The 27,814-nt window shown below is 42.3% G+C and overlaps 1 protein-coding gene across 8 annotated transcripts in view; it reads left to right on the top strand.

Annotated features, from left to right (window-relative positions):
- Positions 1-27,814, top strand: part of ARHGEF6 (Rac/Cdc42 guanine nucleotide exchange factor 6) — a 165,898-nt gene that overhangs the window by 23,877 nt on the left and 114,207 nt on the right. For all 8 annotated transcript variants that reach the window (XM_060292531.1, XM_030845013.3, XM_070044698.1 and 5 more), the window contains 3 exons: positions 6,992-7,076; positions 9,250-9,374; positions 10,984-11,185. In XM_060292531.1, coding sequence (XP_060148514.1) covers positions 6,992-7,076; positions 9,250-9,374; positions 10,984-11,185 — 412 coding nt within the window. The remainder of the gene's footprint in view (positions 1-6,991; positions 7,077-9,249; positions 9,375-10,983; positions 11,186-27,814) is intronic.

Here is a 27,814-nt window from a genome sequence, read left to right as displayed (position 1 = left end):
ACATCATTAATCATTAGAGAAATGCAAATCAAAACTACAATGAGATATCATCTCACACCAGTCAGAATGGCCATCATCAAAAAATCTAGAAATAATAAATGCTGGAGAGGGTGTGGAGAAAAGGGAACCCTCTTGCACTGCTGGTGGGAATGTGAATTGGTACAGCCACTATGGAGGTTCCTTAAAAAACTACAAATAGAACTACCATATGACCCAGGAATCCCACTACTGGGCATATACCCTGAGAAAACCATAATTCAAAAAGAGTCATGTACCAAACTGTTCATTGCAGCTCTATTTACAATAGCCCGGAGATGGAAACAACCTAAGTGTCCATCATTGGATGAATGGATAAAGATGTGGCACATATATACAATGGAATATTACTCAGCCATAAAAAGAAATGAAATTGAGCTATTTGTAATGAGGTGGATGGACCTAGAGTCTGTCCTGCAGAGTGAAGTAAGTCAGAAAGAGAAAGACACATACCGTATGCTAACACATATATATGGAATTTAAGAAAAAAAATGTCATGAAGAACCTAGGGGTAAGACAGGAATAAAGACACAGACCTACTAGAGAATGGACTTGAGGATATGGGGAGGGGGAAGGGTAAGCTGTGACAAAGCGAGCGAGAGGCATGGACATATATACACTACCAAACGTAAAATAGATCGCTAGTGGGAAGCAGCCGCATAGCACAGGGAGATCAGCTCGGTGCTTTGTGACCACCTAGAGGGGTGGGATAGGGAGGGTGGGAGGGAGGGAGATGCAAGAGGGAAGAGATATGGGAACATATGTATATGTATAACTGATTCACTTTGTTATAAAGCAGAAACTAACACACCATTGTAAAGCAATTATATTCCAATAAAGATGTAAAAAAAATGACATTTTGAAAAAATCAACTCTAAACAGGTAATAATTATGTTAGGCCGTGATACCCCAGACTCCCTTTGCTTTGATTCTGTTTTATCCAGCAAATTTCTAATTGTAATTTGGCTTACTGTGTAGATTTCTCTATTGGGAGAGAGTGATCTGGCCCATAAAATGGGAGTATCCAATCCTCTTCATGGTTCTTTTTTTTTTTAATTAGTAAATTGGCATTTTGGCTTATGCATTGGCCTTTTGTGAATGTGGTTAATATAAGTCCATTTTCAAGAGCCTTGAGAACTGAAGGCCAGATTCTGGACCCTGGAGACCCGCCGAGATGCTGCCTTTGGGAGCCCCTATTCAGATGATGGACCAGCAGGCCTTTTCCTGTGCTCCTTTGGTCAAAGACATCTCTCACTGTCCTGATGCGAAACAGAGCCACAAAGAAAGTAGTGTTGCTTTCCTTAGGTCCTCACGACTGCTCGGCAGTGACAAATCTGGGATGGAGTCAAGGTCTCCTGACCCTCACATCAGGGCTCTTTTCAGTATACTGATGTTATTGCAACTACATGCATAAGTCACATCTTGTTCCCTAAATTGCTGAAATGGAGAGAAAGGAAGGAAATAAGAGAGAAGTAGAGAGCAGGGTTTACTCCATATCAAATCGAAACAGTTATTATTTAAAACCAGGCAGGGTACACATGCCATCCACTGTATTCTAGTAAGTGGAATACCAGTGACGAATTGAGTCCAGCTTCTGAGCTGAGAGCATTATTTGTTGCTGACTTGGTGGCTGCTTTTAGTAGGAGCTGAGTGGAAGCATCCCAGGTCATGTCCACAGAGCCAGGAGCACTGCCACCCGGTGAAATATGACTAAGCAGCTCAGATTTGCTTCTCTGTCGCACAACGTAATGACATTTCCTCCCAAGTTCAGGGGTTAACAGAGGCAGCGTGCTCAGCTGTGAGGATAAGAGAATGTGATTCAAGACGGGCTAAGTTAATTTAAGATCTTATTCAGTAAGAACAAGGAAGAGATGGAATGTTCCTGAAATATTTGGAATTTTTTTTTAAAAATGGGCCTGAAACATAAGCTATGTCCATGTGGTCCCACTGAATCACTTGCTTTGCAGTTGATTAGACTTTAATAGTTGAGTGATGGAGCCTATTGTGATCACTTCAAACCCTATATTAACTTTAAATGAAGTTCACTGAATGGTACTGAAGCCACATGACATTAGAGGCATCACAGGCGTCACCCATCACTAGGTATCTGAACTAGCATACGGTATGGCTTCTTCTCTTAACAAGGATGTGGCTGGGGCCGTGACTGGTTACCTCAGGTGCTGAGAGCATGATGCCGAGAAATGGTTTCACTTGGTCCTATAACCATGGGCTGGATGCCGCCCTCCCCCTGCACCCCCCACCCCCAGCTAACACCTCACTTATGTGGACGATGGAACCAGATGAACAAATAGAAGTAACTCAGAGCAGCCCTAACCCCCTTCTGGCAAACATGACCAGATGCCTGCTGGGTCAGGGCTGCCCCTTGAAATGAGAAGGAAAGCACATGAGTTAGGCAAAGCCCCTGGGGAGACAGTCTTCTCATATAGGCCATTTTCTCTTTGTCACAATTAGTTGAATTAAGTCATCTTAGAGGTTGTAACAAACTTACTGCATATGGTACAGATGCTGCAAGGGATTTCATAGCGACAGCAGCAAGGGATTTCTTTTTGTGTACAAACTCACAGATTTCTTTCTCATCTTTTTCATGTCTTATGAAAACATGAAATGGGCATACAGGGCTAAGATGCCTCTTGGAGCACTTTCTTGTGTATTTTTATTGGTTCCATCACTTTCTTGCTTTGTGACTTAACTGCTTACTCTGAGTCACTGTTTACTTATCTATAAAATGGGGGAAATAATTGTACACACATTATAGGCTTGTTCAGAGAATCAAGGGCAATGAAGACTCCAAGCATGGTGTCAGCATATAGCGCATAGCAACGGCTTGGTAAGTCAAGAAATCGTAGCTGTAGGACTACCAAGTGGCTGGGGGGAGTGTCTTCTCCTGTGCTTCCTTGCTTTTCTCAGTTTAGGGAAAATGTCATAAAATAGCATACATGTTGAAACTGAAAACTCCTCCAGAAAGGATCTATTTGTAAAGCCATATAAATATTAACTTCTGTGCAGTTTATACTGGCAGATCCCCAATGGTTCAGAATTAACACCTGGTGTTTAGTGGATGGAAAATAGGTTTTGCTGTCATTGTGGATCTCCAAAATGGAAAAATGTGGGGATACGTTTAAAAATGAAATGCCTTGTCTGATTTCAGCTGCCGATGTAGGATTAGACCTTAGGCTGGCTCTATGTAAATACTTAAAAAAAAATCTTGAATGAACTTTAATCCTTGTCTCTCCTATTGCTTACCCAGCGTAAAGTAAATGTTTTTTTGTCGTTGTTATTCTTGAACCTTGCCTCATCCCATTGCAGGCGTGGGACCTTGAAACCATCGAGCTGTAGTCTAAGAAGCAATCCTTTCTTACCTGTCTGCCTCACAGTAGTGGTAAATGGAGGGAGGGAATCCTGCTGTTCATCTGACCTTCACAGATCCAACTGGAACCGAGCAGCTAATTTCTGCACCAAAATAGGAATCAAGAAAGTTCAGCTAATCTGGGACTCAGTTTCATACCAGAGACACTAAACAGGCGAGTGAGGCTTGCACAGAGTATAGGGAGATGAGTGGCATCGGGACTTTGTATTGTGAAATCGCATAACGGGGTCAAAGTACAAATTTGCATCACCTTTTAACCATCCCACTGCTTTGCAGATAGAAAAGGGGAATTGGTTCTCCATTTTGCACATATAAATGGCTGGGATTAGGCCTAGGCAAGTGGCTTGTATTGGAATCTACTTCTCTTTGCTCTGCCCGCACCCTCTCCATGCTGGGGGAATCTCCCTTGCTTTTTCCCAGTTGGGCGCCAGTGCCCTTAGTTTTTCTCCACATCGTCATCTCTAAACTTGGTCTCACACCTCTCGTTTCCACTAAGATGTAAAAGACTGATAACAGCTGAAAGTATTGCACTCCCTCCAAATAATATTTCTATTTTAGTAGGTGACCAATCTCAAGTGCATGGAAGAAAGGTCTGGGGTGGAATGTTCGGTACTGTTCCATGTGAGGCTCGTGAGGGTGCAGTGCCGTCGAGGGCATTCATGGTTCTATCTAACCTTCCATCTGCTTGGAAATCATAACCCTCAGGCATTGCCTTCTCTGCTGGTCCCGAGAGGCCTCTTCCAACTTCTTCCTATGGAGTTCCGAGTGCTTCACTACAGCATCTGTGGGTAAATTCTAGTGTATTGAGGTTTTCTATAAAGGGAACTGTGTATAGTGCAGGCAACTTCCCTCAAGCAGACACAGTGCCTCTTGTTGATGCACGGTTCATTTTCTGATCAGTTTATTTGTTCTCAAATTCAGCCAAGTACCAATACAACTGAACACCAGGGAAGTCCAACGTTTGCATTTTAGACTGTAGCATTCAGGAACATATTTGGATCGTAGTGTCATTTAACTCTTTAGTAATATCGACATTCCCCCTTTGCTAGAAGTGTATTAGTGTTTCATTTTTAGATGTGATTGGGCTCTTCAGTCATTTTAAGTTTGAATGCAAAACATTCATTGATTAAATGAATAAAGAGTGTGGGGACTTCCCTGGTGGCGCAGTGGTTAAGAATCCGCCTGCCAATGCAGGGGACACGGGTTCGAGCCCTGGTCCGGGAAGATCCCACATGCTGCGGAACAACTAAGCCCGTGCGCCACAACTACTGAGCCTGCACTCTAGAGCCTGCGAGCCACAACTACTGAAGCCCATGTGCCACAACTACTGAAGCCCGTGTGCCACAACTACTGAAGCCTGTGCGTGCCTAGAGCCTGTGCACCGCAACCAAGAGCAGCCCCCGCTCGCCGCAAATAGAGAAAGCCCTCGTGCGGCAACAAAGACCCAACACGGCCAAAAATTAAAAAAAATTAAAAAAAAAGAGTTCTAAGTCTCAGAAGGGGCACACATTTGCATATATTGTTTATACTGATGCCCCCTCAAATTTGAAAAAAAATAGATACTGTATATTTTCTTTCTTTTTTTTTTGTGGTACGCGGGCCTCTCACTGTTGTGGCCTCTCCCGTTGTGGAGCACAGGCTCCGGACGCGCAGGCTCAGTGGCCATGGCTCACAGGCCCAGCTGCTCCGTGGCATGTGGGATCTTCCTGGACCGGGGCACGAACCCGTGTCCCCTGCATCGGCAGGCGGACTCTCAACCACTGCGCCACCAGGGAAGCCCCGACACTCTATATTTTCATTTGAGAGACCGATTTTAGGTCTTCTAGAATATGTACACAAAAAAGATAAAATTGGGTCTTGACGCGGCTCCCAGAAAACATGAGGATTAGATATGGAACAAATGTCTCTACCTGACGGGAAGACAGATCCTTCAAAATCCTAGGCTCATTACCAACCATGTCCAACGTGCAAAGGTACATTTTATTCCCATCACCACGTTGGGGAAAAAAAAGGGTGCAAACTTCTAGACATCCTGGAATGAAATGTTTTTTGAAGGTGTGTTTCCATCCAGAAGGTGGGCGTCGGGCTACCTATAGATATATATAGATTGGCATCATTGGCTGGCAGATTAATAGGTTGTGCCTGTGCTTGAGCATACTTCTCGATTCAAATACACGTTTATGAGACTAGAAGACACCTCCATACATTTTAAAACAATGAATACATTTTAATTTTTATATTTTTAAAAATTTTAATTTTTTTTACTGAAATAGAGTTGATTCACAGTGTTTCAGGTGTACAGCAAAGTGATTCAGTTTTATATCTATATATCTATTCTTTTTCAGATTCTTTTCCGTTACAGGTTATTACAAGATATTGAATACATTTTATTTTATTTTTTTAATTTATTTATTTTTATTTTATTTATTTTATTTTTGGCTGCGTTGGGTCTTCATTGCTGCACGTGGGCTTTTCTCTGGTTTGGTGAGCAGGGGCTACTCTCGTTGCGGTGCGCAGGCTTCTCATTGCAGTGGCTTCTCTTGTTGGGAGCACGGGCTCTAGGTGTGCGGGCTTCAGTAGTTGTGGCATGTGGGCTCAGTCGTTGTGGCTCGCGGGCTCTAGAGTGCAGGCTCAGTAGTTGTGGCACATGGGCTTAGTCGTTCCGCGGCATGTGGGATCTTCCCGGACCAGGGCTCGAACCTGTGTCCCCTGCATTGGCAGGTGGATTTTTAACCACTGCGCCACCAGGGAAGCCCTGAATACATTTCTAAATTAACAATTGTCTTTCAAATAACAACTGCTTGGTATCTTCCCTAGGGACAGTGGGATATCAGAATGGTGGTTGCGACAGGCCAAGTGAAATATTGTATTTCTTTAATGTTTTGCTGCTGGCAGTTGAGCAATACCAGGAAGGTCAGAGATCATATCTGGAATAGTCACCTAAGGCCAGGAAGAACCTATAGGCTTAGGCCACCCAAGGGTCAAATCCATGAAGATGAGCTGAGAGGGGCAAGGTCAAGGGGCAGAAACCGGGCATTGAGGCTGGGAGCAAGAGGCAGGCCTGGGCAGAAAGTTGGGCGACATGGAGTTGGGACCCAGTGGGTGGCCTTGGGGAGGATGGGCTGCAGAGAGGAAAGCCCTGCAGACAGTGCCCTGGCTGACAACAGTGAATAAACTGTACAGAGGAAAGTGTGTTACAAAGGCTTCCCCTCCTTCTGTAGGTGATGGGCATTGACTGTAACCCAGCACAGTTTCCAGTAACTGGGCTGAGAGTATTGATGGGCTCAGGTCAGAAGAGCAGGCCTGTGCATTTCCTAGTGGGCCCTGGCCTCGGCGTGGCTCTCATTTCCCATTACTGCTTCTCTCTGACTCACTGATGGCCTGCCACATGTCATTAGGCAGCTCAGCTGCTGCTTTCATTTCTCCCCCAAAGGTATACAGAGGTTTGGGTCTTGGCTTTTACATTTTTTTTTCTCCTGAGAGCTAGAGGAAGTGGCCTTCTGATAGTTTGGTTTGTTGAGTTGAATACTTACAGTGTCTTAACAGTTTCAATTTCCTTTCTCATAGGTATTTGATCCTGATGACCTTCATGCAGGGGTCAATTTCTCCAAGGTTCTGAGCACTCTTTTAGCTGTCAGCAAAGCAACAGAAGGTAAGCAGGGCTTGGGACAGATGGGTTCTGGGTGACACATTTGGGTTCACATGTCTCTGATTACCCTAGGAGCCAACTATCTATGGCCAGGATTGTGCGATTGGGGCAGATTTCTCTCCTCCCCCTAAAGAAACCCTGATGGGTGCCAGATACTTTAATCTGTCATAGTTTAGGATTTAAACATAACTGTCACAGAGGTTATTCTAATGCCCTTAATATAATAAGAACCAAGAAACAATTTCATTCAAAGCTATTGAATAGGCAGTGGAGTATAACAAGACAGAAAATAAAAAGGAAAAAATATCAGTTCCCTTTTTCATAAAGTTTACAAAATGCAGCCGTTACTTCCCTTTCTCCGCCAGAGACATATTTTTTCTCATAGTTTTCTGTATGCCTTTGTCCATGTTAAGGAACCCTTCAGTAACCTTGCGCTGGAAATGAAACCTCAGGTTCATAGTGAGTGAAAAGAACATCATTTATTTAAATGTTTAGTATGCATCACGTTGGCGGAATGAAATATAAATCCTAGTGAATGCGAAGCAGATGATGACAACCTTAAAGTATAACTTCATTCCTTCCGTGATATAGTATCTTACCTACAGCTGGGCAGTAATAACCATAGTTAAAATGTGTTGAGCCCTTACCATGGGTCTCTGCTGTCCTAAAAGCCATCGGTGGTCTCATTCAATCTTTGAAACAAGCCTGGGACCTGTTAGTATTAGGTCCGTATTACAGATAAGGAAAGTCAGGCCCATAGTGGCCCAAGTAGAAAGTAAGCAGCAGACCTGGGATTCAGACCCACATCTGACTGACTCCAGAGCCCTGATGCTCCATCATGGGTCCTGATGCTCAAACCGTTAGAGAGTCAACAGGCTGTGTGCCCAGCACTGCCAGGTGCTACAAAGGAAGTGTAAGACTTGGTCCCTGCCCTGGAGAAAATTACCGTCTATTTAGGGAGACTCAACTTACCCACGTGAAACAACGAGAGAACAAGAACAGACAACATAATCAAGTGCCAAATAGGCTGGAGCATCTAGGAAGCTATCAAGTAATTATAGTTTTAGTCAAAAGAGCTGTATATAATAGCAATAAATGTAAAAATACTTCTCTGAAGTTGTTCTTTTGCTCTCTGGAAGAAAATGCTTTGGAGCTATTGCAAGGCGTATAGCAGAAAGTACAGCTAATTCAAGTAACTATATTTAACACACATGACAACTCTCCAGTTCTGGGCAGGGAGGATCGGATAATTCGAACATTATGCCATACAAATTATATGTTCCTTTGCCAAACTCTCCTAGCAAGTTTTCCAGTCTCTTCCCTTGCCACAGATATTTATAAAATACAAGGAGGTGAAAGTTAAAACCCACAGCATCAAGGAAATTACTTGGATACTGAGCTTGTCGCCTCGGGAATGTTTGGGCTTTAGACTTTTGCAGTTTATATCTTTTAAAAATAAATGGAGAGGAAAAGAACCCTCATTTGAATTTGTCAGGAAGCCAGCTCCTCCCTTTAGTACGGCTCTCGCCATACTGAAAACACCCAGCTCAGCGCCGGGCTGATTGAATTTCGCAAGGTTTCAAGGAAGAGAAGACTCTTGAGTTTGATTTTTTTAAAAAAATAATTCCAGTATCAAGATTGCATCTTTCTCAAACACACATTCTCTCTCATTCTCATTCTCCTCACCCCTTCCCCCAGGCATAAGAGGGATTTTACATTATATGTGCCACACAGACTGTTCCATGTGAGGAAGAAAAGAACCACTCAGTTATAGGCCAAAAAACAAAGCGAGAAATTTGAAATATTTCAAAGTAATAAGAGCCACAAACAGCTGTTTGGTACCCAATATAGTTCTGCCTGGGCTAACAGGGCATACTCTTGCAACGGGTTCAAGGAGGGAAGAGTTGTAGGGAAATGGGTTAAGAGAAAATGTGGTTCTGTCGCTGTTTTTCATTCTACTGGAGAGCAATGGCCAGTAAGGTTAAGAAAAGAAGTTGGTCACCAAAAAGGGAGGCGGGGGGGGGGGGAATGAAATAAGCTCGGCATGTTCATCATAGAGCAGTTAGAATTATGATTAGGTTGCCTTTGATAATGTCCCGTGAAAGATAATATTAAGCTGTAGATGTTTTTCTGACACAAGGGGTTCTCTTTACGGTGCCTTTTCCTCTTTTCACAGATCAGCTCTCAGAAAGGCCATGTGGACGTTCCTCTTCTCTTAGCGCTGCTAATAGCTCTCAGACAAACCCACAGGGAGCAGTTTCTAGCCCAGCTCCAGGGCTGCAAAGGCAGTCAAAGCCAGTGGTAAGTCTGGTCCCCAATTCCCCCTGCCTGTTTTAAAATTTGTAAACTTCGATTGCTATCTCGGTTACATCTCCATAGGTGGTGACATAGCCATCCTGTTGTTTGGGGCGTTGTGAGAAAACGAATTTGGAACCTCGCCCCAGTTCAGGCTGGCCCATGGGAACAAATCAAAGGCATGTGGGGCAGAGAGTCTGAAAATCGGGGTTGAAGCCCCAAAGTCCTGTCCCTTTCTAGAACTGAGCAACTGAGAATGCTATGCAAATGTCAGTCATTAGGGCGACTTCCGGAGGGAAGTTTGCTGTTATTTCCCAGTCTCCCCCGGGCTTATTAGGAGAACTAAATAGTGCCTGGCCCGTAGAAGGCAATCAATGTATATTACTTGCTCTCATCATTGCCGCTGTCATTTTCTTTTTCTCTTTGCATTCCTTTTGAGCCCAGGACGAGCTCCTATATTGGGATAGCTCGGTTATCTTTGCATTTGGTCTTTTTTTTTTGCATTTTTTACATCTTTATTGGAGTATAATTGCTTTACAACGGTGTGCCATTTTCTGCTTCACAACAAAGTGAATCAGTTATACATATACATATGTTCCCATATCTCTTCCCTCTTGCATCTCCCTCCCCCCCACCCCCCCATGGGAGCTTTCATTTGGGAGGGAGCGCCCTAGCTTCTGCTCTTTTGAGACCTTTATTCCTTGTCAAAATCCACCCACTTGCTTTAAGCCCTCAAGAGCTATTACTTCCAAAGTACTTTAATTACTTCCAAAGCACTTAATCTTTGGAGATTGCAGATCTCTTTCAGAAGCTGATGAGCACTCTATGGTTCCATACCCTTGGGCCCTCTCAAATTGTCTGTAAAATCTGTGTGTGTGAACTTACTGGTCTGTGTTTTGGGTCAAGGCTTATTGTGCTATCAGCTTCTCAAAGGGACATGTGACAGGTTAAGAACTCCAGACTTAGGTAACTGTGGGATATTTGATCTTCGCATATGAATAAGTCTTAGCCAATTTAAGATATTCTTAGTAATTGGAAGGGGGAGGCAGATTTTATGAGAGGAGGTTGGTACCTAATCTTGGTCACGGAATTATGTAAGACTTCGGGTGTTGGGTAGAGGCAGAGTGGGATAGTTTATTACTTTACTTTGTTTCCTGGCTCATTTAAATAAGTATCTTTTGGGACTTCCCTGGCAATCCAGTGGTTAGGACTCCGAGCTTCCACTGCAGGGGGCCTGGGTTCGATCCCTGGTCGGGGAACTAAGATCCCCGCAAGCTGAGCGGCGTGGCCAAAAAAAAAAAAAAAATATATATATATATATATCTTTAGATAATTGGTGGGGGAGAAGGAAATAAAAGCTATGACCCCCTCCAAAATACACATTCTCACAAATGCAAAAGTTTGCCTACAATTTTGAGGGCTTTATTAATCCCCTTCCCCTCATTCCCCCAAGACCTACCCATGTTAGGCCCGTTCCTAAATTAAAAACTCAAGACTGAGATGGACCTGAGGTTTTATCCTTGGTCACCCTACTTTATTTGCCTAAATTCATAGAATGTCTGCCCCTGCCTCACTGAGATGAGCGCCTAATCTGGTGTGACTTTTGTTTCTCCAGGAGATGACGGAAAATGGAAGTCACCAGTTGATAGTAAAGGCGAGATTCAACTTTAAGCAGACTAATGAAGATGAACTGTCTGTCTGTAAAGGGGACATCATTTATGTCACTAGAGTTGAAGAAGGAGGCTGGTGGGAAGGCACATTAAATGGGAGAACAGGCTGGTTCCCTAGTAATTATGTCCGAGAAATTAAATCCAGTGGTAAGTCAATCTTTTCAAAGCTTTTTTGACTGTGACCTTTGTACTTTCTCGGTCTTCGGACCAAAAATCTTGTAGTTTTCATTGGTTAACAGAATTGTTTGTACTTGTATGTGTATGTCAAAAATAAGACGAGAACAGAACTGGGAAAAAAATCTATGATTAGATATCTTGAAACCAAGTTGTACTTAGACTACATCAAGGCAGTAAAACCTAAAAAAGCAAAAGAATTCAAAGCTCAGACAACTGTTCCACCTTAACTATGTCCCCTTCTGTCTACTAATTCTAGCCTGTGTAATATAGTACAAAGCCCTTCCTGCTACTCTAAGGATCACCATGGCAGAATACAACAATAAGAGAGGTCATGTGCTAACTTCCTTTTTTAGCCCTAAGCTCTTTGAGCAGACCTAAGTCTAAATGCCTCAGAGATGTGTAGGAGAAATAATAATCATAGGACTGCAGGAAGCTGTCTGGCCACTTTGATTCTGAAAAAGATTGCCCTTAACTCATTAATGATACCCAGAGAATGCAATCTTATCACTCATCAGTAATCTTTCTAGAACTTGCTTGGGTAATGTACTTCCCTTTTATTATTTAAGAAACTAGGTCCTGGGCTTCCCTGGTGGTGCAGTGGTTAAGAATTTGCCTGCCAATGCAGGGCACATGGGTTCAAGCCCTGGTCCGGGAAGGTCCCACATGCCGCGGAGCAACTAAGCCCGTGTGCCACAACTACTGAGACTGCGCTCTAGAGCCCACGAGCCACAACTATGGAAGCCCGCGTGCCTAGAGCCCATGCTCCGCAACAAGAGAAGCCACCGCAATGAGAAGCCCGCGCACCGCAATGAAGAGTAGCCCCTGCTCGCCAAAACTAGTGAAAGCCTGCGCGCAGCAACGAAGAGCCAACACAGCCAAAAATAAATAGATAAAATTAATTAATTAATTAAAAAAAAGAAACTAGGTCCTGCCTATATTTACAAATAAATCCCTAGCATTATAAAAATGTCACGATACAGATAAAATAAGGTTCAGTTATTCACATCATTATATCTCTTCACTCTTCAAAGCTATTTACCCAAGGGCTCCTTTTAAGTAGTTAGCGCCTCAGTATACTTTTCCCTTTGGTTAATGTCTTTATTGCTTTTTAAAAAAATAAATAAATATATTTATTTATTTATTTTTATTCATTTATTTTTGGCTGCATTGGGTCTTCGTTGCTGTGTGCGGGCTTTCTCTACTTGCGACGAGCGGGGGCTACTCTTCGTTGAGGTGGCTTCTCTTGTTGCAGAGCACGGGCTCTAGGTGTGTGGGCTTCAGTAGTTGTGGCATGTGGGCTCAGTAGTTGTGGCTTGCGGGCTCTAGAGCGCAGGCTCGGTAGTTGTGGCACACGGGCTTAGTTGCTCCGCGGCATGTGGGATCTTCCTGGACCAGGGATCGAGCCCATGTCTCCTGCATTGGCAGGTGGATTCTTAACCACTGCACCACCAGGGAAGTCCCTTTATTGCTTTTTTTAATGCCTCAAAATTAATACTATTATTTAATAAAATTATAGGCTCACTGTAAATAAGTTAAAACTTATAGAAATAGATAATGTAGATAATAAAAATTCCCCTCTCCTTCACCTCCTCCCCCAGATAACCACTGTGAGGAGCTTTTCCCTAAAGCATTTGAGATAAAATTTAGTTTCATGCATTTCTGTGTTGTGCGTTGGGTGAAGGTGGGGCATTTCCTTTAATGGAATAAGTGTTTAGTAACAGATTTATAATTATATATGTATGTGTAGATGTCTTAACAGTTTTTAATTCGCTTGGCCAAAAAGTTCATTCGGGTTTTTCATTACACTGTTACGAAAAACCTGAACGAACTTTTTGGCCAATGCAATATTACTGGGAATTGAGACGTTTCTGTTGAGCCCTGAAGTATTTTCACAGGCTGTGCTTGAAATTTCCTTGGTTTTGATGATTTTCACAGCCGATTTTTACCCCTTGCTGCATCTTTCAATTTGTGTAATCTCATTAAGATCTCTAAATAAGTTTACAGATTCACTCTAACTTGGCTTCATCTGTAAAACTAAAAGGAACAGCTCTTGCTTCCTGGCCTGGAAGTCCCAAGCATTGTTTGAGGGGTTGTGGGGGGCAGACAGACAGCACGCACTCCTTATAGTGTCCCTTATTGAGATGCCTTGTAGCCTTATAGCGTATAGTCTGGCCCCTGCCTTGTGGACCGACTGCCCTGAGCTGTTTCTCCTGGTCTTTGGCCCCTTCCCTTAGAGCTTTTCCTATACTCTCTTTGGTTTACAACTCAGTTAAGGACTCACCTGGCAGCTTTCTGGCTCTGGTTTGAGCACCTAGGGAACCTAACCTTTAGAAGCATCCTATGCAACTGTCAAGGATAGGTCTGGCTAGCTGGGGCCAGGAAGCCTGCTCGTCAGGGAAGGCCTCAGACTGGAAGAATATGGACCGTCTCTCACCTAGTTTATTGCAGTAGCTTCCTAACTGGCATCCCTGCTCCTGTCCTTGTCACCCCTGTAATCTAATTTAAACTCAGTAGATCCAGAGTGATCCTTTCAAAGTGTAACTTGAGTAGTATAATGGCTCCCCATCTCAAAAAGAGTAAAGGTCAAGGTCATTCCCAATAGCCTACAAGGCCCTCCAGGATTTGGCCTCTGGTGGCCCCTCTGGCCTTCTCTTTGACCTCTCTCCCCCTCACTCATCACACTTCAGCCACACTGCCCTCCTGGTTGCCTGTTCCAGACAGGCTCCTGCCTCACCTGCTGTCCCTCCACCTGGAATGCTCTCCCCAGATATCAGCACGGCTGGTTCCCTTACCTACTTCAGGTCTTTGCTCACTCATTGGCTTCAGGGTAGCACCTTCCCCGGTCACCCAGGAGAAAATTGAACCCTATTCCCACTGCCCCTATCCCCCTTCCCTTTTGTAGATTTTTGTTTACCATTTCTTTCTATCTAACATAGTGTACATTTACTTATTTATTTCATTTACCATCTGTATCCGACCATTAGAATGTAAGTACCACAAGGGCAGAGATGTTTCTTCTGTGTTGTTGGGCTCAGTAAATATTTGTAAAATCAATGAATATTGTGGGGCACTTCATTCAATTCTCTTTTTAAAAAATAAATTTATTTATTTTCTGCTGCATTGGGTCTTCGTTGCTATGTGCGGGCTTTCTCTCATTGCGGCGAGTGGGGGCTACTCTTCATTGCAGAGCGTGGGCTCTAGGCATGTGGGCTTCAGTAGTTGTGACACGCAGGTCAGTAGTTGTGGCTTGCAGGCTCTAGAGCACAGGCTCAGTAGTTGTGGCGCACAGGCTTAGCTGCTCTGAGGCATGTGGGATCTTCTCGGACCAGGGATCAAAAGGTCATTCAATTCTGTCTAGCTTGTTCATTGAGCATCTCCTGGGTACTTGGTGGGGAGGGGGCTATAAAAATCTGTCCTCATGGACCCTGCCCCCAAGGAGCTTACAGTCTAGTAGTCAAGATAGGTGTGTACACAACCAACCGTGACAGGATAGGACAGAGTCACACAGACAAAGCTCTACGTACAAAGCTGCTGGAGGAGTAAAGAAACGATGTGATTAACAATAACCTCAGAGGAAAAAAGCACTTGATTTGGTTCTTGAATGATGAAAAGAGGCTTATGATGGGCAGAAGGTTAGAAGGAGTCACTAAGTTAAAGCCGGGAAGTAGGGAAGCATGGAGTGGGTGGTAGGAGGATTTGGGCTGAGGGTCTGGTGAGTGAAGTGAAGGGGTGGGGCCTTGAGCTGGACCTATATTAAGAAGGGTGTCAATGACAAGCTGTAAGCAGGGGGTTGCGTGTGGTTTAGGGACATCTTTCTAGTGGTGGTGTTGGGGCTGGATGGCAGGGAAGTGGTGGGGATAACCAATGAGGATGTGGGGAAACCAGTGAAGACTACTGCTGAGGTCCCAGCAATCCAGATAGTGGCATGGGTGACTTTGGCGACAGTGGAGAGGAAGAGAAAGTGGATGGATGCAGTAGATATTGTGAAAATAGAATCAAGAAAACTGGCTGATAATCAGCTATGAGGAAAAGGGAAGAGGTGAGCATGACGCCAAGTCTAGGGGTCCAGCTTGGTGGTGAGCTCCTTAAGGGCATGTGATGTCATCCACCTAGCCAGCCAGCAGAGGACTAGGCTATCAGTCTCTGGCCTGGGCACCGGTCAGGCACAGAAACCTAAGGCATGCCCCTTGCCCTCATGGTGTTCATAGTCTAGTGAGGGGAAGATCTCATTAGCATATTGAATGATAACTTCCAAATACAGGGTACTCTGGAGACTGGTGAGCAGAAGAGGGGTGCCTAACTCATCCTGACATGTAGGTCAAAGGGAAATTATTCATCTTTGTATACCTTCCTATCTCCATAGTGCCTAATGCAGTGCTTTAGACATACATGCTGAACTCCATTAATAGAGAAGATGGGAGAAGGGTGTGTGTGTGCGCGTGCGTGTGCGTGCGTGCTGGGGGGGTAATTGGTACTGAAGATGATGAGTTGTTTTGGACATGTTGAGTGGAGGCGCCAGCGAGTCATCATTCTGAAGATTTCTAGCAGGTTGGCAGTATGGATTCGGAGCACGGGAGAGAGAGAAGAGCTGCAGATGAAACTGACAATGGAAACTGACAATGGACAGTATGAAGTGGTGGATGATGAAGGGTCAGATACATAGCAGATCATCAGTGGACAGAGAGAACACGGTGGCTGGAGAGGTCGGGAGAGGCTTCCTGGAGGAGATAGGGCTTGAGCTGAACCCTCAAAGACACGGAGACTGTGTGGATAGGCCCAGAAGGACAATCTAAGTTGTAGTGATTGGTTGGGGAGATCAAAAACCTTGAAAGAGCTGTGGTAGGTGAGCAGAGCAAGTTTAGGGGACCGTGGAAGAGATGAGCTAGGTGTAACGCAAAGGTCTTGCTGGGAAAGTAGGTGTCAGGTCTTTGCTGACTTGAATTCTTTCCCACCCAAGTCTTGCCTCCACAAAACAGTAAGCAGGCCAAAACCCACCTAGGATGCTGCTGAAGGACAATATAAATTCAATGTTGTGCTGTTTTATGCTTGGTCTAGAAAATACTTGTCAACTTTGGAATTTCTTTCCACAAAGTCCATACTGCTATGTAAGCTCAGGAAAGAAAATTTATTTTTAAAGAGTTAAAAAAATGATTTCTAAGTTAAATGCCTAGCTCAAAGAAACGAAACCTTCAAATTGGAGTTTTAAACTCCTCCGCCATACAACTTCTGGGTCCTTTATGAAGTTGAATCAGGCGTGGAACCATCTGCTTACTATTGGGGCAGATGTGTAATACTGAGGTCACTCAAGTAGTCAGGAATTCTGACATACTTGTTCATGGTAGCCTGGGGTACCATTCAGGCTGATACTACAGGTTCTTTAGGATTGTCTTAGAAACCAAATGAAGCAACCCTAGCCCCAGACAGCCCTTAACCCTGCAGATGGCTATGCCGTGGAGAGCTGTGCAGTGTTTTCTTCCCTTGACAAGAGCACTTCATGCTCTGGAAGTTTGCCCTTGGGGAGTGGCCTTTTACGTTTTAGATTCTACTATAACTTTTGTCTAGAGATACTTATGGCCGAAGCCCTGGGGACATCTTCTTCCTCTCTTCAGGAGGAGGTTGATTTCTGAGGACCTACAGAACCACCAGTGTAATAGTGTAGAAAGTTAAGAAATAGAATATTTGAGTATAATGTTTTACACACACACACACACACACACACACACACACACACACACACACCCCTTTCAACATGAGCTTAAGACTGAAGATAGAGTAGGTTTTTGTGACCATGATGATAAAAGCCTCTCACCAAGGATGATGGAACCCGGACACTGGTGACATTAGGAAGCCCTTGTTACCAGTCAATTTCTTGTTACATGAGAAAAGTAAACCCGATTTTGACTACAAATATTTTTTCAAGGATCTTCATGAAAAATACTTGTATGAATAACTTAGTCATTATATAAACTACAGAAGATATATTAAGGGCCCTTGCTCCTTTATTTCATTTGAGTCAGATACATTATAAATAAGAAAACTAGCCATTTATCCAATTTTCAGTCCTTTTCTTCAAAATCAGTGGTAACTTGTAAATAAACTTGTTTATACATCAAAGTCATGTCTGCCACTACATCAGTAAGGTAGTAAATTATATCTCTCTCTTTTTAAAAATTTAATTAATTATTTATTTTTGGCTGTGTTGGGTCTTCGTTGCTGCATGTGGGCTTTCTCTAGTTGCGGTGAGCAGGGGCTACTCTTTGTTGCGGTGTGCGGTCTTCTCATTGCGGTGGCTTCTCTTGTTGTGGAGCACAGGCTTTAGGCACATGGGCTTCAGTAGTTGTGGCACGCAGGCTCAGTAGTTGTGGCGTATGGGCTTAGTGACTCCGCGGCATGTGGGATCTTCCCGAACCAGGGCTCAAACCTGTGTCCCCTGCATTGGCAGGCAGATTCTTAACCACTGTGCCACCGGGGAAGTCCCTATATCTCTTTTTTTATTTGTGTCTTTGTTACCGAGAGAGGCTACATGTTTTGTCAGGACTTTGCATTAAAATTTTCCTGGCAAAATGTCCATGCCAAGAAAATATTGAGGAAGTATGATTGGAGCAGATATTTTAAGCAAGTTCTGTTTTCTGCAACTGATTCAGTTAAGGGATCATTAAATCCTTCTAAAACTTCTTCTTTTCAGGTAAATATAGATGTCAAGTGCGGGGATTAGGTAGATGGCTAATTAAATTTGTATTAAGGCAGATTAAGAAATGACTCTTCCTACTTATTAAAATCCAAAACTAGGATGGGGCTTTATATTTAGACTTCCTGTTTTAATCTTCTGGGTGTATCACATAGATGCTTCATGTCCAGAGAAAGCTAGTTATCACTAGATTTCTTTTTGACCTGTCACCACCAACAGGCATAGGAATCTGTACCTCAGCAAGGGAGGGGAATGAATCGAGAGTTAATGGGAAAGGGATCTTTACATCAGAAGTAGGAGGGTTGGGCTTCCCTGGTGGCACAGTAGTTGAGAATCCGCCTGCGAATGCAGGGGACACGGGTTTGAGCCCTGGTCTGGGAAGATCCCACATGCTGCGGAGCAACTAAGCCCGTGCGCCACAACTACTGAGCCCACGTGCCACAGCTGCTGAGGCCTGCGCACCTAGAGCCTGTGCTCTGCAACGGGAGAGGCCACCACAATAAGCCCTTTGAATTCTTCACTACGTTGACTGATTTTTTTTTCCACTGATTGAATTGAATTGACCAGTTTTTTAATGGTCTTAGAAACACCATGTAAAAGGTTTATGTTTTCATGTTAGGTCATATCAGGGAGGAAGAAATTTTCCTCTAACCCTTCTTGGTTCTTCTGTCTGGTCTGAGAACTAAGCCAATATGAGATATTAACAGGAGGAAATCCAAGTTTAATAACAAGTATACATGGGAGAGACCCAGGAGAACTGAATAAGTCGCCCAAATGGTGAAACCCTCACCTTAAATACCAACTTCAGCTAAAGACAAAAGAGGATGTTGGGGGTAGGGGTTTGGGACTTCAAAGGGGCAGGAGGGCAATTGACATAGAGATGGAAAAGCAAATGTTTGGTAAATAAACGTTTGCTGGGCCAGACAGAGACAGTGGGACACAGAGTGGACTCTGATCTCTGAGAGTTGCCCCCCTCATACCCAGCACACGTTCTTTGCATATGTCTCTGCTGATAGCTCTGTTCCAGGAACAGGCCCTCTACCTAAATTCTCTAGCCAGCTAAGGGGGTGGTGAAAAGAAAGACTTCCTGAGTCTTTAGAGCCTTGATGGTTTTCAGCTCAAAATAATCCACATGCCAAAGAGACATTTTGGGGTGACAAATTTTGCTCCCCTCCTGTCACTTTGAACCACCCCCAGGGACTGGACTTGTCTCCTCTGAACGTCCACATTCTTATTCCTTCTCTGCGTGTTGCCGAGGGTGGGTTTCAGCTAGGACTGCACGTGGCGGGAGTAGGCAGTGGTGGAGGGCAAAGGAGGTACAAGAGGCAAGAAACTGTCACTGAAACCTAGTGCTGGTGTTTTTCTTTGCATCCACCTCTTGAATTTTTTTCATGGGGCCAGTTGTTTGCAAGGACTACATTTTTTTTTTTTTTTGGTACGCGGGCCTCTCACTGCTGCGGCCTCTTCCGTTGCGGAGTACAGGCTCCGGACGCGCAGGCTCAGTGGCCATGGCTCACAGGCCCAGCCGCTCCGCGGCATGTGGGATCTTCGCGGACCGGGGCACGAACCCGCGTCCCCTGCATTGGCAGGCAGACTCTCAACCACTGCGCCACCAGGGAAGCCCAGGACTACATTTTTAAAGACTTTCTAAGGTTGTCCTTCCAAATGTGTCTTCCTTCTTCTCTTTGTATTGATTCCCCATCCTACACCAAGGCTGCAGGGACAGCCAGACCTTCTAGCACTACGCTGAGTGAGAGTGGTGAGAGCAGGCATCCTTGTCTTGTTCCTGATCTTAGGGGGAAAGTATTCAGCCTTAGGTCTTTCACTGCTAGTTAAGATGCTAGCTGTAGTGTTTTCATAGATGCTCTTTATTGAGTTGGAGAAGTTCCTCTTTATTCCTTTTTTTGTCTGGAAGTTTTTTTTTCTTGAATGGGTGTTGAATTTTGTCCTGTGCTTTTGCTGCATCGATTGCTATTATCATGATTGCTATTTTTAGACTATTAATACCATGGGTTTCATTGATTGATTTTTGAATATTTAACCAACATCCATGAGATGAATTCTGTGGTATACAATTGTTTTAAAATATCACTGAATTCTGTTTGCTAATTCTTTGTTATCGTTTTTTGCATCGAAATTCATGAGGGGTATGGGTCAGCGGTTTTCTTTTTTGTACTGTCTTTGTCTGGTTTTGGTGTCAGTGTAATTAATAGTGACTTTATAAAATGAATTGGAAAGTGATCCCTTCTCTTTATTTTCTGTAAGAGATTGGGAATAATCGCTATGGCTTCTTCCTTAAACATTTGGTAGAACTCTCCACTGAAACCATATGGGCCTGGAGATTTCTTTTTTCCAGTTTTAAATTTATAACTTCAATTTCCAGAATAATTATAAGGCTATTCAAATGGTGTATTTAATATTGGGTGAACTGTGGTAGTTTTGGTTTTCTGAGGAATTGCTCCATTTCATACCTAATTATCAAATTTATGTGTTTTAAGTTGTTCATGGTATTTCTTTATTATCTTTTGGGCATCTCCAGAGTCTGTAATGATATCCCCTACTTCACTCCTCCTATTGGTAATTTGTGTCTTCTCTCTTTTTTCCTTTGTCAGTCTTGCTAGAGGTTTGACAATTTTATTTTATTAAAATTTTTTTTCGCTGTAATATTTTTTTTATTGAAGTGTAGTTGATTTACAATATTGTGTTAGTTTCAGGTGTACAGCAAAGTGATTTGGTTATATGTATATATATCTATATTCTTTTTTTTCGATTCTTTTCTGTTATAGGTTATTACAATATATTGAATATAGTTCCCTGTGCTATACAGTAAATCCTTTTTTAAATATATATTTTATTCATTTATTTATTTATGGCTGTGTTGGGTCTTTGTTGCTGCGCACAAGCTTTCTCTAGTTGCGGCGAGCGGGGGCTACTCTTCCTTGCGGTGCGCAGGCTTCTCGTTGCAGTGGCTTCTCTTGTTGCAGAGCACGGGCTCTAGGCGCAGTCTTCAGTAGTTGCAGCACGCAGGCTCAGTAGTTGTGGTGCACTGGCTTAGTTGCTTCGTGGCATGTGGGAGCTTCCCGGACCAGGGCTCAAACCCTTTTCCCCTGCATTGGCAGGCGAATTCTTAACCACTGCGCCACCAGGGAAGTCCTACAGTAAATCCTTGTTAACAATTTTATTGATCTTATCAAAGCACCAGCTCTTTTTGCATCTTTTTCAGCCACCCAGGAATCTCTATGGCAGCCACTGTTTTCTTTCAATTCATGTTTGTCTGTTCTACTTCACATAGTTAACATTTTTTTTCAGTTACAGTGACCAGTTTCTGTGGCCTTTCCTTTCCTCTTCTGTCTTGGCAGGCTCTCCATTACTGTTTACCCTTCCTTTTGGCCTTGCTTTCAAAAGGTGGTCACATCTTGCTGGTTTCTCTAGAACGTTTCATTTTTATCAAGACTGGTTTACATCATAATTGCACAAAACAACCGAGTTCTAAGTAGCATTAAGGGTACATTGTAGAAAACTTGCCTAATAAAAACCAGAAAGAATTTGGTAACTGTCGATTTTGAATATGCCTACGAGTGCAAAACCATGGTGTGCTGGGGGGAACACCATGCTAGGCAGTACAATACTTGGGTTCAATTCCTGACTCTGTCATTTGCAATCTCAAGTAATAGGCTGGGTGGCTCTGCATTGCTCAGATTTACCCAGTAAAGCCTTGTGAAGCCACCATGTGGATCCAGGCAGACCTTGAAGTTGCATGAAGCTTTCCAAACCTGGTTATGCCCCAGTTTTGGGGCATTGAGGAGTGCCAGATTTGGCCCTCATTGTTGCCTTTTTGTTTTATTTACACTTTACCCAGCCCGGCCCAGCTGGACAGTTCACTGTCACAGGAACAGTACTGCCTTGAGCATTGCCATTTCTACAGCTGTGCTTCTGGCATCTTCCCTGCCTAGGAAACTCTCTACTGTCTTCTCTGCCTATTTGAATTCTAGCTCCCCTCCAGGGACAGATCAAGTACCCCCTGCCCAGCAAGGTCTTCTCTGACCATCCCAGATCAAACCGATGATCCCTCTGAACTCCGGGGGGAACTACTGCTCATGCCATTGACCGGGCCCTTCAGTAGCTTCATCTCTGGACGTCCTGTTGGTTAGGAGCACAGGCTTTTGTCAAGACACACCAGGGCTTCAGTCTTGGCTCTGCCATTTCCCAAATTCATGCCCTTAAGCAGCTGACGTCACTTTCCTGCACCCTAGTGACCTCCTCTACAAAACGAGATCATCTCTGCCTTACAGGGTAGTTGTAAAGATCAAATAAAATGTCTTAAAAGCAGTTAAGTGCCAAATAAACATAAGGGATATTTAAAATGTAATAAACATTAGAAATTAAGGTTAAATGTTCATGAAATAATGTTGTCATAGGAGGATTACAAAGCTGTAGGTGAAGTAAGAAAGATCTATGGGTGTTTGTGTGTGTGTGTTCACAAACACATGTATAAAAAGAATGGGAACACTAATATGTATAAAATAGATAACTAACGAGAACCTGCTGTATAGCACGGGGAACTCTACTTCACTTCGCTGTACAGTAGAAACTAACACAACATTGTAAAACAACTATACCCCAATAAAAAAAATCTATTTTAATAGCAAAAAAAAAAAGAATGGGAAGACGTACTTCAAAATGTTACTCTGGATGATGGTTAGCTCTGGGTGATGGGTTAATTTTTGGTTTTTCTTTTCTATATTTTGCATTTTTTAGGGTAGGAATGTAATAGATATAAAACTAGAAAATATTGTTTTTAAAAAGAAAAAAATCAAGTCCTGATGATAATATTTGGTTATTTATACTCCACCATACATCAGAAAGAGTTGGTTTCTTAAAATTAATTAATTTTATTTATTTATTTGGCTGCGTTCGTTCTTCGTTGCTGCATGTGGGCTCTCTCTAGTTGCAGCGAGCGGGGGCTTCTCTTTGTTGTGGAGCGTGGCTTCTCATTGCAGTGGCTTCTCTTGTTGCAGAGCACAGGCTCTATGCACATGGACTTCAGTAGTTGTGGCACACGGGTTTGGTAGTTGTGGCTTGCGACCTCTAGAGTGCAGGCTCAGGAGTTGTGGCGCACGGGTTTAGTTGCTCTGCGGCATGTGGGATCTTGCCGAACCACGGCTCGAACCCATGTCCCCTGCATTGGCAGGTGGATTCTTAACCACTGCGCCACCAGGGAAGTCCCCAGAAAGAGTTGAAAGCAGCATACAATATAGCAAGATAAAAATGGAACATAAAACAAAATGAAGCAAAGCAAAAAAAAATGAGGGTAGGGAAGACAGTCTGTAGTGACACTGTTAAACATTTATGATCGCTGTCTTGTATTTTTATTAAGTGGTTTCTTTTCTTTTTAATAGATTTTATTTATTTATTTTTGGCTATGTTGGGTTTTCGTTGCTGCATGCGGGCTCTCTCTAGTTGCAGCTAGTGGGGGCTACATTTCTTTTTTCTTTTTTTAAAATATCTTTATTGGAATATAATTGCTTTACAATGCTGTGTTAGTTTCTGCTTTATAACAAAGTGAATCAGTTATACATATACATATGTTCCAATATCTCTTCCCTCTTGCATCTCCCTCCCTCCCACCCTCCCTATCCCACCCCTCCAGGCGGTCACAAAGCACTGAGCTGATCTTCCTGTGCTATGCAGCTGCTACCCACTAGCTATCTATTTTATATAGATATAAAATAGATAGCTAGTGTATATATGTCAATGCCACTCTCTCACTTTGTCACAGCTTACCCTTCCCCCTCCCCATATCCTCAAGTCCATTCTCTAGTAGGTCTGTGTCTTTATTCCTGTCTTACCCCTAGGTTCTTCATGACATTTTTTTTCTTAAATTCCATATATATGTGTTAGCATACGGTATGTGTCTTTCCCTTTCTGACTTACTTCACTCTGCAGGACAGACTCTTGGTCCATCCACCTCATTACAAATAGCTCAATTTCGTTTCTTTTTATGGCTGAGTAATATTCCATTGTATATATGTGCCACGTCTTCTTTATCCATTCATCCGATGATGGACACTTAGGTTGTTTCCATCTCCGGGCTACTGTAAATAGAGCTGCAAAGAACATTTTGGTACATGACTCTTTTTGAATTATGGTTTTCTCAGGGTATATGCCCAGTAGTGGGATTCCTGGGTCATATGGTAGTTCTATTTGTAGTTTTTTAAGGAACCTCCATACTGTTCTCCATAGTGGCTGTACCAATTTACATTCCCACCAACAGTGCAAGAGGGTTCCCTTTTCTCCACACCCTCTCCAGCATTTATTATTTCTAGATTTTTTGATGATGGCCATTCTGACTGGTGTGAGATGATATCTCCTTGTAGTTTTGATTTGCATTTCTCTAATGATTAATGAAGTTGAGCATTCTTTCATGTGTTTGTTGGCAGTCTGTATATCTTCTTTGGAGAAATGTCTATTTAGGTCTTCTGCCCATTTTGGGATTGGGTTGTTTGGTTTTTTGTTATTGAGCTGCATGAGCTGCTTGTAAATTTTGGAAATTAATCCTTTGTCAGTTGCTTCATTTGCAAATATTTTCTCCCATTCTGAGGGTTGTCTTTTGGTCTTGTTTATGGTTTCCTTTGCTGTGCAAAAGCTTTGAAGTTTCATTAGGTCCCATTTTTTTATTTTTGTTTTTATTTCCATTTCTCTAGGAGGTGGGTCAAAAAGGATCTTACTGTGATTTATGTCATAGAGTGTTCTGCCTTTGTTTTCCTCTAAGAGTTTGATAGTTTCTGGCCTTACATTTAGGTCTTTAATCCATTTTGAGCTTATTTTTGTGTATGGTGTTAGGGAGTGATCAAATCTCATACTTTTACATGTACCTGTCCAGTTTTCCCAGCACCACTTATTGAAGAGGCTGTCTTTTCTCCACTGTACATTCCTGCCTCCTTTATCAAAATAAGGTGACCATATGTGCGTGGGTTTATCTCAGGGCTTTCTATCCTGTTCCATTGATCTATCTTTCTGTTTTTGTGCCAGTACCATACTGTCTTGATTACTGTAGCTTTGTAGTATAGTCTGAAGTCAGGGAGCCTGATTCCTCCAGCTCTGTTTATCGTTCTCAAGATTGCTTTGGCTATTCGGGGTCTTTTGTGTTTCCATACAAATTGTGAAAAATTTTTTTCTAGTTCTGTGAAAAATACCAGTGGTAGTTTGATAGGGATTGCATTGAATCTGTAGATTACTTTGGGTAGTAGAGTCATTTTCACAATGTTGATTCTTCCAATCCAAGAACATGGTATATCTCTCCATCTATTTGTATCATCTTAATTTCTTTCATCATCGTCTTATAATTTTCTGCATACAGGTCTTTTGTCTCCTTAGGTAGGTTTATTCCTAGATATTCTTTTTGTTGCAGTGGTAAATGGGAGTGTTTTCTTGATTTCACTTTCAGATTTTTCATCACTAGTGTATAGGAATGCCAGAGATTTCTGTGCATTCATCTTGTATCCTGCAACTTTACCAAATTCATTGATTAGTTCTAGTAGTTTTCTGGTAGCATCTTTAGGATTCTCTATGTATAGTATCATGTCATCTGCAAACAGTGACAGCTTTACTTCTTCTTTTCCGATTTGCATTCCTTTTATTTCCTTTTCTTCTCTGATTGATGTGGCTAAAACTTCCAAAACTATGTTGAATAATAGTGGTGAGAGTGGGCAACCTTGTGTTCTTCCTGATCTTAGTGGAAATGCTTTCAGTTTTTCACCATTGAGGATGATGTTGGCTGTGGGTTTGTCATATATGGCCTTTATTATGTTGAGGTAAGTTCCCTCTATGCCTACTTTCTGCAGGGTTTTTATCATAAATGGGTGTTGAATTTTGTCGAAAGCTTTCTCTGCATCTATTGAGATGATCATATGGTTTTTCTCCTTCAATTTGTTAATATGGTTTATCACATTGATTGTTTTGCGTATATTGAAGAATCCTTGCATTCCTGGAATAAAGCCCACTTGATCATGGTGTATGACCCTTTTAATGTGCTGTTGGATTCTGTTTGCTAGTATTTTTTTGAGGATTTTTGTATCTATGTTCATCAGTGATATTGGCCTGTAGTTTTCTTTCTTTGTGACATCCTTGTCTGGTTTTGGTATCAAGGTGATGGTGGCCTCGTAGAATGAGTTTGGGAGTGTTCCTCCCTCTGCTATATTTTGGAAGAGTTTGAGAAGGATAGGTGTTAGCTCTTCTCTAAATGTTTGATAGAATTCGCCTGTGAAGCCATCTGGTTCTGGGCTTTTGTTTGTTGGAAGAGTTTTAATCACAGTTTCAATTTCAGTGCTTGTGATTGGTCTGTTCATACTTTCTATTTCTTCCTGATTCAATCTTGGCACATTGTGTATTTCTAAGAATTTGTCCATTTCTTCCAGGTTGTCCATTTTATTGGCATAGAGTTGCTTGTAGTAATCTCTCGTGATCTTTTGTATTTCTGCAGTGTCCGTTGTTACTTCTCCTTTTTCATTTCTAATTCTATTTGAGTCTTCTACCTTTTTTTCTCGATGAGTCTGGCTAATGGTTTATCAATTTTGTTTATCTTCTCAAAGAACCAGCTTTTAGTTTTATTGATCTTTGCTATCATTTCCTTCAGTTCTTTTTCATTCATTTCTGATCTGATTTTTATGATTTCTTTCCTTCTGCTAACTTTGGGGTTTTTTCGTTCTTCTTTTTCTAATTGCTTTAGGTGCAAGGTTAGGTTGTTTATTCGAGATGTTTCCTGTTTCTTAAGGTAGGATTGTATTGCTATAAACTTCCCTCTTAGAACTGCCTTTGCTGCATCCCATAGATTTTGGGTCGTCGTGTCTCCATTGTCATTTGTTTCTAGGTATTTTTTTATTTCCTCTTTGATTTCTTCAGTGATCACTTCGTTATGAAGTAGTGTATTGTTCAGCCTCCATGTGTTTGTATTTTTTATAGATCTTTTCCTGTAATTGATATCTAGTCTCATAGCATTGTGGTCAGAAAAGATACTTGATACAATTTCAATTTTCTTAAATTTACCAAGGCTTGATTTGTGACCCAAGATATGATCTATCCTGGAGAATGTTCCATGAGCACTTGAGAAAAATGTGTATTCTGTTGTTTTTGGATGGAATGTCCTATAAATATAAATTAAGTCCATCTTGTTTAATGTATCATTTAAAGCTTGGGTTTCCTTATTTATTTTCATTTTGGATGATCTGTCCATTGGTGAAAGTGGGGTGTTAAAGTCCCCTACTATGAATGTGTTACTGTCGATTTCCCCTTTTATGGCTGTTAGTATTTGCCTTATGTATTGAGGTGCTCCTATGTTGGGTGCATAAATATTTACAATTATTATATCTTCTTCTTGGATCGATCCCTTGATCATTATGTAGTGTCCTTCTTTGTCTCTTCAAATAGTCTTTATTTTAAAGTCTATTTTGTCTGATATGAGAATTGCTACTCCATCTTTCTTTTGGTTTCCATTTGCATGAAATATCTTTTTGCATCCCCTTACTTTCAGTCTGTATGTGTCTCTAGGTCTGAAGTGGGTCTCTTGTAGACAGCAAATATATGGGTCCTGTTTTTGTATCCATTCAGCCAATCTGTGTCTTTTGGTGGGATCATTTAATTCATTTACATTTAAGGTAATTATCGATATGTATGTTCCTATTCCCATTTTCTTAACTGTTTTGGGTTCGTTATTGTAGGTCTTTTCCTTCTTTTGTGTTTCTTGCCTAGAGAAGTTCCTTTAGCAGTTGTTGTAAAGCTGGTTTGGTGGTGCTGAACTCTCTCAGCTTTTGCTTGTCTCTAAAGGTTTTAATTTCTCCATCAAATCTGAATGAGATCCTTGCTGGGTAGAGTAATCTTGGTTGCAGGTTTTTCTCCTTCAACACTTTCAATAT

This window comes from Globicephala melas, chromosome X (genome assembly GCF_963455315.2).
Source record: "Globicephala melas chromosome X, mGloMel1.2, whole genome shotgun sequence".
Lineage (NCBI taxonomy): Eukaryota > Metazoa > Chordata > Mammalia > Artiodactyla > Delphinidae > Globicephala > Globicephala melas.
This window is presented reverse-complemented; position numbering and strand designations above follow the sequence as displayed.